The 12238-nt window shown below is 37.5% G+C and overlaps 1 protein-coding gene across 2 annotated transcripts in view; it reads left to right on the plus strand.

The window, feature by feature from the left end:
• The window catches only part of gish (casein kinase I gish), a 156404-nt gene that overhangs the window by 91737 nt on the left and 52429 nt on the right, over positions 1-12238 (plus strand). For both annotated transcript variants that reach the window (XM_089094620.1, XM_089094621.1), the window contains exon 6: positions 7014-7133. In XM_089094620.1, coding sequence (XP_088950746.1) covers positions 7014-7133 — 120 coding nt within the window. The remainder of the gene's footprint in view (positions 1-7013; positions 7134-12238) is intronic.

A 12238-nucleotide genomic window follows, 5' to 3' on the forward strand; every position in this document is an offset into this window, starting at 1 on the left:
TGAGTCCTTCAAAATTAAACTGTCTTAAATTGGGCTTAATGAAATATCTGTAGTATCTCTATTTATTGCTAAATTTTGGTTCATGTATTTTTTTTATCTCAATTACCTCTTTAAAAGTTTGTGGTAGGCCATTTACAGTAGATATTAAGGTTGCCTCGTCAAAAAGAACCAGATGGGTCGGATTTACGAAAATATGCGAAGCCAATGCTGAATCAAAGTTGTCATTGTTATTTTTTAATCTCAGGGACTTATCATGAGCACAAAATTTCAATAGATAAGTCCCTGAGATTAAAAAATAACAATGACAACTTTGATTCGGCATTGGCTTCCCATATTTTCGTAAATCCAACCCACCTGGTTCTTTTTGTCGAGGCAACCTTAATATCAACGGTAAAAGGTCTACCACAAATTTTTAAAGAGACAATTGAGATAAAAAAATACATGAACCAAAATTTAGCAATAAATAGAGATACTTGAGATATTTCATTAAGCCCAATTTACGACAGTTTAATTTTGAAGGACTCAATAAATATTTTCACCCAGTATAACTTGAAAGAACCTATTTGCACATCAAATGATGAACGAATTTGCTGGCCAACCAAAGTAATACCAAAACAAAGGATTATTGCCCAATCATCTTGGTAGTTTTCTTTTTCATTGATTCCAACCTGGTTCTTATTTAGTTTCTGTTCTGTCGTTGACAAGTAAACTTCGAAAGGTTCGATTTTCATTGGTTTCTCTTTCTTTCTTTTTTGTTTAGCACTGAGGACGACTCGGCGGAGGTCTTTGTCGAAATATTTGCTTATTTCTCCTTCTTCATGGTTCGCCACTGGCTGACAAAATCCTCGTTTTTCACATTTTTTGATTTTATTTTTCATTTTGTTATTTTCCTTCCTCTCTGAATTTCTATTATGCTTCCCGAGTATTTGAAATGTACGACTTGCTCCATGTGTTGGTCTCCGCAAGTGATGCTCAGGGGTGAATCTGTGGTAGCCATGCATTTTGTTTTCTCATTATTTATTTTCAGGCCGACCTGGCCACCTCTCTCCCTTACTTTGTCAAGTTTTTGGAGTTTCGCTTGCATGATTCCAGGACGGCGATGTCGTCAGCGACGTCTACATCATTGAGGCGTGTTTCTGGATTCAGCTGGATTCCGTCTGTTCTTGTACTTCGCAGTATGTAATCAATGACGATTACGAAAAGCAGCGGTGACAACACGCAACCTTGCTTAACTCCTGACAGAATGCGGAAGAAACGAGTTTGGCCATCTGGTATCTTTACACAGCACTCGCTATCTTCATAAAACGCAACGATCAGCGAAACTATCTTTTCATGGATTCCATAATGCAGTAGGATCTTCCACAGACTTAGGCGCTCTACTGAGTCAAATGCCTTATCAAAATCGATGAATATCATATAGATTTTGGAGCGCCATTCTCTGCTTTCTTCCGTCAGTAGCCGTAGAGTAAATATCAAGTCTGCGCATGAACGGTTCGGTCTGAATCTATGTTGCTCGTCGCGAAGGTGTCTGTCGAGCTGCGAGCTGATTCTCTGCAGTAAAATGTGCGTCAGCAATTTGCTGAGTATGGAAAGCATGCAGATTCCTCGCCAGTTGCCTGGGAAGGACGTATCGCCTTTCTTAAAGATCCTCACAAGGGTGTTGCGTTTCCAATCCGAAGGTATTTTGGCGGTCGTCCAGATTACTGCGAACAGCGCTGTCCAGAACTTGAGGCAGGTCACAACAGTCGCTTTGATTATTTCCGCAGATATCCTATCTTCGCCAGGCGACTTCCCATTTTTAGCTTCTTTGGTGCTGCTATAATTTCAGTGGATGACGGCGGATCCGTGCTAATATCTAAGAAAAGCAGTGTTGTTGCTGGGATCGTCTGGGGGAGGTCTATTCAACAGGTTCTCGAAGTGACTGGCCCAAACTTCGTTTACGTCAGACTGCTGTGTTATCAGGATGACCAGGGGTCTGTTACTGGTCCATGTTGAATAGAGGATTTCTTTCCAATAATCTTATTAGTGATTTTATAGACTGCTCTTGAATCACCTCTCTTCGCTGCCTCTTTTGCCTGCGCTACGTTTCGCTCCAGCAGGTTTCTCTGATCTTTTCTGGCACTCTTCTTTAGCTCTTTATCCGCGGCTCTGTATTCATCGTTTCTGAGGATCTGTTGGTCGGGGGTTTGTCTTTGGATAAGTGATGATTTTACTTTTTTCCTTGTCTCTATGAGTTCCCATGTTTGGTCAGATAGCCACTGGCCTTTTGGGTTCTTGCGGTATCCAAAGGTGGTTTCATTACATCGTGAAAGCACAACTTTATGATTTCTCAGTATTGATTGCTATGAGCATCATCTAGTAAAGACAAGGCTCCAAATCTATTCCGCATCTCTAGTTTAAAGGCTTGGTTGAATTCTCTCAACCTCAGTTTCTCCGAGTCAAAGACTGGGTTTAAGGGAGCTTTTTTGGGTTTCTATTTCTTTTCAATTTGAGGCGGATTTTCGCTGCCATCAGATTATGATCTGAACCGACGTCAGCTCCTCTATATCCCCTTATATCGAGTAGGCTTGATCTCCACTTCCTGTTCCAAAGACAATGGTCAATTTGATTTCGGGTGTGGCAATCGGGAGATATCCAAGAATATTTGTGTACATCCCGATGAAATAATAGCTACCTCCAATTACTAGGTCGTTAAGGAGCGCGAAGTCGATAAGTAATTCTCCGTTTTCGTTTCGCTGGCCCAGGCCATGCTCGCCGAGAACCTCTGGGGAAAAGGATCGGTCGTTCCCTACTTTCGCGTTAAAGTCTCCTAGAAAACATGCTATGTCATGCCGTGGTACGTCGTTTGCTACACAGTTGAGAGCTCTGTACAATTCGTCTTTTGATTCGTCGGTGGCGTCATTGGTGGGTGCGTAGCATACTATTACTGACAGTTTCGCATGCGCGCCGATGAAGCGGACTTTCAGGATTCTAGGTGACACCGGTTTTCGCTTTATTAGAGCCTGGGAAGCCTGTTTTGTCAGCATTAGGGCTACTCCTTGTTCACACTTTTGCTGTAAACCAATTTGCACAATGGTTATACCTCCATCCGGTTTATTTGATCCAGACCCTAGCCATTAAACTTCTAGCAGAGCTAGAAGGTTAAGATGATAATTTTTAAATGTACTCAGTACTTGTTCAGTCTTGGAGTCTTGAGACATTGTGCGGACGTTCCAGAATCCAAATTTGAGTTGTTGTTTCGCATTCATAAATCTTGTCCGTGGGCATGCAGAGGTTGTCAACAATAGGGGGTTCGAAAATCCGAGGCTCAAACTTGATGTTTCGGTTGCAGTTAGGATTTCCCCCGAGGGCAGGCCCTTGAGGTCCCGGGTGTCGGTGGCAAGCCCACAGCTCAACCCTCCCTCTTTATCCTGGCTTGGGACAGGCTGCATACGCAGGCGAGGTTTAATGATAATAATGCAGAAACTAAGAAATAATTTCTCCAAAGAACACCTGTATTTTAAAGCAAGTAACATCTTAGCAAATCGTAAAAAGTATGTAGGTTATCTAGTTGGAAGTTGCGGAAGCACTTTTTTCTGGTGACCTTTTATGTACGAGTATCTGAGTATTAATTATTTATACGAAATTAGATCTAAACTTTCCTGCTATCTTAGAGTTGTTATTATATATTGAGTGCGGGAAAAACACGAGAATAAAAAGTTGGTCTTTTTTTGTATTCATTAATAAAAAAAAACCGAAGAAAAAGTTTTTCAAATAAACGAAGAGCCATATTAAAACTTACGACGAGCAGAAATAAATTCTTATACAAACTTAAAGCGACCAGAAATTACCAACAAAAAATAAACGAAACCCAAAACGGACAGAAAAAAAAATTAATTATCAAACAGAAAAATAACAGATACAGATATAGATGAATAATTAAGTCCCAAAATGTAAAAACTAAAATGAATACTCAAGTAGCAAAAACAAACAAAAGTTACTCAAAAATGAGTTTGGCTACTACCCCCCCCCCCCCCCGAAAAAAAGCGAAAACCTTTTAGAGTCTATTGCGTCATTTGTGTTGCATTGAAAACAGTATGTTTTTTAACTAATGTGTTTTAATTTTTCAAAACTTAAATTAAAAATAAAATCACTATGTTAAGCAAGATGACTGGAAAGAACGTACGAAAATAAACTGAATTTTCAATATATAGTGATATTAATTCCTGGAAATCTCCTTAATTGAAGATTTTAACTAACAGTATTTTTTTTCCAATGTTACAATCACGAGGTAAACCGTTTAAAACATAATTTATTTTCAGTAAAGGGAAAATAAACAACAGATTCCAGCAGGTTTACAGCAAGGGGAGGTAGGAGCAGTAGTCAGACTCATGTTTGTGGTAATCTCTGTACGTTTCAAGTTTGACTTGAGTGTTCATTTTAATTTCTACTCGTTTTAGGACTTATTTATACATCTATATCAGTATCTGTTATCTTTATTTTTGCTTATATCTGATCGTCTTGTTTTATTATGGGTCTTTAATTTTGTTAAATTTCTTTTTCAGGAATTTCTTTCAAAATTAGTTTCTGTTCGCCACGCCATTTTGACAAGCTGAATGCACATAAACTCGTAGTCACAAGTAGCTGCAGTCGCAAGTATTTGCAGTCGTAGTCGCAGTTGCAAGTTTTCATAATCGAAAGTAGTCGTAGTTCCAAGTAGCCATAGTTGGAATCGCAAGTAGTCTTAGTCTCAGTCGCAAGTAGTCACAGTCGAAAGTAGTTGTAAATTGCAGTCACAGGTGCAAGTGGTCGCAATGGCGATTGCCTCTGCAAGTAGTCACAGTCCTAGGTAGTAGTCAAAGTAGTAGTGGTAGTTGTAGTCCTGAAAGTTTCAAGTTAATACCCTTAGATATTCCTAAGATATTAAAGATACGCTATTTTGATAACCTGGATGCACGTAGTTTCCTTTATTAAATTCATTTTCCCTTGCAACATCACTCGAAATCTTGCCTTAATGCCCCCAGGCTCTTTGGACACACACATGATCAAACATTCCTTCTTTTCCAATAGTAGATCTTATATGTAAACAATGTGGAATTGCATATTTTAAAACCTGACTATTTTGAACAAAACGGCTATCTCAAAAATTACATCAGTGTTGTGGGGAGCATCTAAAAGGGCGGATAGATAGTGCTGGTCTCTAATCACATTTTAACATCTTCCTTAATATGCCCTTAAAGTTTCAACTGAACGCCTTCAGCCGTTCCTGAAATATTGTTGACACGCCCTTTTGACAACCAACATCCATGTAGTGTGTTTTTGTTTGTTCAACATCCCTCTCAACATTTTCCGACAGTTTCTGCCTTGCCCCAGGGGCTATGGGGTTCATATCATCCCCGGAGACATAATCATTTAACCTTTAGACTATTTTGAACAAAAATGTAACTCAAAATTCGATCGTATTTGTTTGGGGGAGGGTAACTAAATCGGGCATGGGAGGGGGCTGGTTGCCCTCAGAGGACTTTTTACTCTTAAAAAGGGTACCAGACCTTTCATTTTCCAATTGAATGACCCTCCTCTAAAGTTTTTGCGACCACACCTTCTATATGAAGGGGTTCTAGGAAAAAAATACATTGAAGCCTTATGGCTCGCTACAATAGACTTTGCTAGATGCTTGGCTCTGATAAATCTCTAAATGATGAACTAACCGTTGCTTTGAACTTGGATCAGAGAGGTTATACGTTAAATCACTAAAAAAAAAATTGGTCCATTTTTTTTTATCATTCTTTAAGAGTGGATCTTCCCAAACATTCTTAGAAGAAAAGGTTTCGCCTCCCAGTTCCCCCGTATGTACGATTGGAACTGGGTTGTAGAAAAAATCAAAATTTTCACTTTTGGGCTACACTTTTATTTAGCTTTCTTTTTCCTCTGCTCTCTCTTCTCTGTATTTATGGTCTCCTTTTTGTTTTTCATTCTTATCCTTCATGGAGCCATATCACTAAAAATTTGAGCCTTTTATGGCACTTGTTCAACTTCTTTTTTTCTATTACGTAGAGATTGAAATGGCGAAGGAAATGTACCAAATTTATATTTGTTTTTAAAATACAGGGAGGCTCGTCATCTTCAACTTTTACTTTAAGTGTGATTCCTGAATAAAATTTTCAAATCAAAGAAGATATGAACTATGCTAATAGCCTAAACTTGTCTTTTTTTCAGCAATTAGAATAAATTGTATTCTTAAATAGATAGTGTCATTTAAGTTTGTTTTAAGGTTTTGAAATGCTAATGGACCCCCTGTTTTCCATTTCCATCGTCAGGAAAAGAGGAAAAGATTGATTTCTCTTTCTCTGTAGTTATAAAATGGGAGTGAACCGGCCGTATTTGCGGTCACCCTGTTGCTCAAGTAACTGTTCATGTTGACCATTATTGATTTAGTGTAATTGTTTATGGTTTTATGTTTTTCAATAGAAATCGGTTAATCTCGTAGGTAATTACCTAAACTCTTGAAAATCGGTAATTCCATAAGCATTCGCTGGATATTCTCACATGTTTGTTGCACTGGATAAGCACACAGATTAAGTCTCCTTTTTACATTTGTTTAAGTTTTAACTTTAAACAGTTTAAGACATCTACATTTGCTTCTTCACTAGGATATTTCAAAAAACTAAGGAAGAAATAAAAAAAGACAAAACATTTTTGCCATTGAATATTATTTAATTTTTCCCTCAGCTTCCTGCTAAAATAAGCTAATAATATCCTCCATATTCAGGGACCAAGCTCATGAACAAACTTGGAAACCCTGAACATTTTTTCCTCAGATTACTGGTGCATTAACATCAAAATATGGAATGAATGTTTATTTTAAATTTTCTCTGCTGTTTTGTAGACTTGGTCAAAGTATCCCTTGAGCGATCCAAGCAACTTTAAAAAAAAAATAATCTTTTTTGGAGGGGAAGGGGGATCGGGGTCTTTTTTTCTATGTGCAATTCATTACATTGTATCTGTCTCTGCCCTAAGTTTCTTTTCTATTGCAGATTTTGGATTAGCAAAAGAATATATTGATATAGTAACAAACAAACATATTCCATATAGGGAACACAAGAGTCTGACGGGGACAGCACGATATATGTCTATCAACACTCACTTAGGAAGGGGTAAGTCATTTTTTCCGTTGGAACAAATGAATTTATGAGTCCAATATAAAACGTTCTTAGATATTTATATGTAAAGAAGAATGATGTTTTTGTTCACCTTTAGTATAAGGCAATGTTGATTATCATTCAGTATCAAAATAGACGAAAAAGAGTAATTTTATCTTTCCCACCTAAGTAACTAAATCTTTTCTACTAAAACACAGAATTCTGACCTTAGTTCTCTAAGTCAGCATTTTTGATCAGTAAACTGTCTTGTCTTGGTTGAGTAAACCCCCTCCAGTTCTTGCTTGTCATACAGACACGTTCGCGGAGAACGGACGATTAGCTACTTCGAAGGAACGGTGGCCAGATGGCTAAGAAAACCGCATTTCAGCGCCCAAATTGTCTAATTCTCCATGATCCTTCATATAAATATAGAAAGAAGTATAGGAGCAGGGGGGGGATTAATACCTCATCTTCTTTCTTAGACTACTACTACTTCTAACAACTCACCGCAGCACCAAGCCACCTGAGGCCAACACAGCTACGCACGCTCTTCCTCCATCCCAATCTATTTAAAGCCTCACTTTTTACATCCGCCCACGAAGTTCCCATTTCCTTTAAATCTTTCTTTCTGACGTCCTCCCACCCAAGACGAGGACGACCTGCTTTCCGTTTAGCCCTAGACGGTTGACCAAAGAGAACAATCTTCGTCTATCTTTCATCCTTCATCCGCACAACGTGCCCTAACCACCTCAACCATTCTTTCATTATAGCCCTAGAGAGCGGTATTGAACCATATTTTTCGTATAGCCTATTGTTTGAAACACGGTCGGTCAGCCGGGTACCCAGAACAATTCTTTAGCAATTTCTCTGGAAAACATCTAGAAAATCTTCATCCGCTTTTCGGAGCGCTCTTACTTCAGAGCCATATTTGACTACTGTCATCACTGTAGCTTTTAATAGTCTAATCTTGGTTAGCAGACTTATCTCCCAATTCTTCCAAACTTTTTTTTAATTGTGAAAAACACCCTGAGCCGTGGCTATTCTACTTTTAACATCTTCACTGCTCCCACCATCTTTACTAATAATACTACTAAGGTAAGTGAAGCAGATGACCTAACGTCATCTTTTAATCTTCACTTATTTCTAGCCATAGTGACTTAGGATTGTACCCAGAACAATCCTTAAGCAATTTATCTGGAAAACATCTAGCAAATCTTCATCCGCTTTTCTTAACAAAGTCTTCTTAACTTAATTTTCAAACCTATTCTAGCACTCTGAACTCGCGAAACCTCTAAATGTTCATTTATTTTGCTCACACTTTCGTCTAGGATGCTTAAATCATCAGCATAATCTAAATCCAGGAGACTTTTTCCTCTCCATTTGATTCCGTGGTCTCCCATTGTCTTTCCTGTGCTCCTTAAGACAAAATCCATCAAAATAATCCATGTAAAGGGGGATAGAACACAACGTTGCTTAACTCCTGATTTATTACAAAACCAGCTGCTAAACTCATTTCCTACCTTAACTGCAGCAGTGTTATTCTCGTACATAGCACTAATCACTTTAATGTATTTGTCTGGCATACCATACAAGGATAATACCTCTGCTAAAGCTCTTCTATCAACAGATTCGAACGCTTTCTCATAATCTATAAAACTGAGGACCAAAGGTGTTTGACAACTCAGGTGTTTGGCAACTTTCTCAGACTAACCCTGAATAATGGTGCTGCGGGGTAATACCTCCCTTTTTATTGCAGAAAATTTTGACATTTATTGTCCTGTCCTGTAAAGTGATAATTTTTGACGACCATAGTCATGGTTGTTCGAATTGAATCAGTTGCAAGAAAAAAAGGATAAAAACCATTAATACAAATCAAGTTGAAAGCAATATTATGAACGAAACAAAATCCAAAGTTGAATCTAGGTTTAATCATAATTTTGCTGGAAGCTTTAGCTGTCTTATATTGACTTTTTCTTTTTTGAGGAATACCTCTGGCTTATAATAAGGCTTATTATTCCAAATAAGCCTTAAACTAGTAGTTATTTTGGTAGGTATTTAGATTTGCAGAGTATTCAGATAGCTGACAAACAAACTTATCTCTAGAATCAGAATTTAGTGTCATATAGCCTAATGTCTTTGGATTAGCTCAACATACGCCCTAACAACCACCCTGTTACATATGAAGTGCCTCTGGGGAAAAAACATTGAAGCCTTATGGCTTTTCAATAGGCAACGCTGTGTTCTGTTTAATAAGTATAAGTGATTGAAGGGCAACCCTTCTCCTCTGACACCTCTTTTCTCTTTTTACTCTTTTCGCGTTTCATATGGAAGGGGTGGTCGTATAAACTTCGAAGAGGGCTGATTCGATTGAAAATCAAAGTTCTAATTCCCTTTTTAAGAGGCAAAAGGTATGGACCGGGAACTACCCCATCGCCTTTTTTCTAACAAATGCATCTCATAAAAATTTAGAGATAGTTTTTAAATTCAAAGCGTATTTCACTAAGGTACCCGTGTACTTTCAATTTGTGCTGTAAGTGTCCTCTATTGTAACTTATCCACGATTTGCCATAGCTACCGGAAATTTCATATACACGTAGTTGTTGTTATTATGATTTTCATCTCTCCCTCTATATAAAATGGGAAAAATAGTTATTTGATAAGAGAAGAAAAACTTCCAGTGTTTTCTTCTGAAGACCTTTGTAACACCTTGTATAATGTAGCTCAAGGCAAACGTTGGTGTTGGGTCTTTAAATGTATATTTTTGGTGCAAGACGGTTCCTTCTAGAATAATAAGCCTTGACACATTTTTTCGTCGGAAGGTTGTGGTAGGAAGAATTATGTCTTAGATTAAAACCGCTGTTGATAGCTTAATTCTGAATCTACTTTCAAGTCAGGATAAAGATATAAAGGAACTAGATTCCCTGATTGTTTTCCATGTCCTTGACATGGATTTGATGACAGGGCCCCTAAAGCATTGGAAGTTGCTAGCGTAGTCACTATCTACAAAAGTGGCCAAACTTGTTACTCTTCCTAGGTAGGAAGATGGCTCGGAAGATCTCAAATCTTGTTCAGATTATTGATATATCTAGATAATGTTGTTTTCAATATTGTATAACTAAGGACAGGCCGTAATGGTGACCTCAGGCGGTAATGGTACCCAATTTCGTCCTTTTGTCCCAATTTGGTCCCCAATTAATTCCTTTCTCTCAAAGTAAAATATGAAAATAGATATATTTGAGTAGCTAAGCTCAACTAGAACAGGATTGCCCAAATGTGTCGTCCATTCTTCCCTGGAAATATTTTCCTCTCAAGTTTCCCCGATTCCTTGTTAAAGGAATGCTGATAAAAATTGAAGTAACATCATAACTGTCAACTTTTCTCTTTCCTCATATTTTAATACTTTTCATCTTATTTACCAGTCCTCTGGTGTTCTTGTAGTGTATGCATTGTGCAGGATGTCGGGTTATTTCTTTTTTTTTTACTTCAGTGGTTTTAGTTTAAAATGGTCTTTCCTCTTTGAATTTAGATGTCATATTTTAACATAGGATACTGGGTTTAAATACTTACAATCATCCCATTATCCCTCTGATAAATCACTTAGATCTAATCTGTCTTGGACTATCTGTCTTGGCTTTTCTCTGTCATGGCTAATTAGCCATGTCTTGATGCAACCTATGCAACCTACTGCAAAATACTTGATAACTTCAATTCAAGCCATCAAGTATTGAAGTTATTAAGTATTTTGCAGTAGGTTGCATAGGTTGCATTAAGACATGGCTAAATTAGCCATGTCTTAATGCAACCTACTGCAAAATACGTAATAACTTCAATACTTGATGGCTTGAATTGAAATTATCAAGTATTTTGCAGTAGGTTGCATAGGTTGCATCAAGACATGGCTAATTGTAGACAGAGAAAAGCCAAGACAGATAAAAAAAAAGCCAAGCCAGACATGGATAAAAAAAAAAAAAATCCGATACGGCTTGAACTTCTGCTAGGATTGCATTGACTACAGTTATTGCTTAACTTTTTTTCATAAAATTTTAAAACGTGTTGATGTCAATTTGTTTCAGTTCACACTTTGCTTTGAATTTAACACCCAAGACTGGAACTGTATAAAAACTTCCAAGTTTGTTTTTGACTGGCTTTTGTTTTACCCCTTCTCTTGGGTAATGAATGTGTCCTAGGATAAATAAGTCTTAATTTTTAAAAATGTGCATAATGGATAAAGGCGATCTTTAGGAATTTTAAGTCAGTACTTATGAAATACAAATAAAACGACTTTACACTAAAAAAGAAGAAAAATAATAATGGGCTAATTATATACAAATCAAATAATATATAAATCAACCTCCTATTAAAGCTACATTTTAAACCAAGAGCTAAACTGGAAGTTTGGTTTTTAATGTCAAAGATATAAATATAAGAAGAAATACAATTTTTAATACCGTGGGACTTTCGAAGGGACTTTACAAACCTAGGCCTAAGTCATTTTGTTATAGGCTGGTAAAAAAAACGGCACGAATGAATTGTTAAATCGATTAGTTCTGCAAGGCACTGGCACTAGTTGGCAGCAGGGGGTAGCAAATGTCGGTGCTTGGGGCTAGCAAGGAGAAATTGCCCGAAACGCATTATCAACTGAAACCTAAGATCTCTAAGAGTTTCAATCTTTAAAGACTCAAGAGCAGACTTATAATCTACAAATTTTTCTCCAAGGATGGTTTTAACTGCTCTTCTTTGGACTTCCTCCGAATCATCACTTAGATATTCAATATTATGAATCTGAGGCCCCCAAACGGGACGTTCATATTCTAATATGGGACGTATGTATGCCAAATATGTCGTTTTCAGCTTATTTACTGGGAAGCCCAAGCGGTGCATTGAAATCATAGAACGTAGTGCACAGTTGCCTTTCTGGACTAGCCCTAGAACATGAGCACTAAATGAGCAATCGGTACTGAAATTAACTCCCAGGACTGTAACTGATGGTACAAGCGGAAACCAGGAAGTTGGAAAAACAAGATCTCGTTTCAGCGGATTAAATCTTACGATTTTGGTTTTGCTTTCGTTGATCTGCAAACTATTTGTACTACTTCTTCTTTTAATTCATTTAAAAAATC

This window comes from Artemia sp. Qi Xiang Cuo, chromosome 9 (genome assembly GCF_049724085.1).
Source record: "Artemia sp. Qi Xiang Cuo chromosome 9, ASM4972408v1, whole genome shotgun sequence".
Lineage (NCBI taxonomy): Eukaryota > Metazoa > Arthropoda > Branchiopoda > Anostraca > Artemiidae > Artemia > Artemia sp. Qi Xiang Cuo.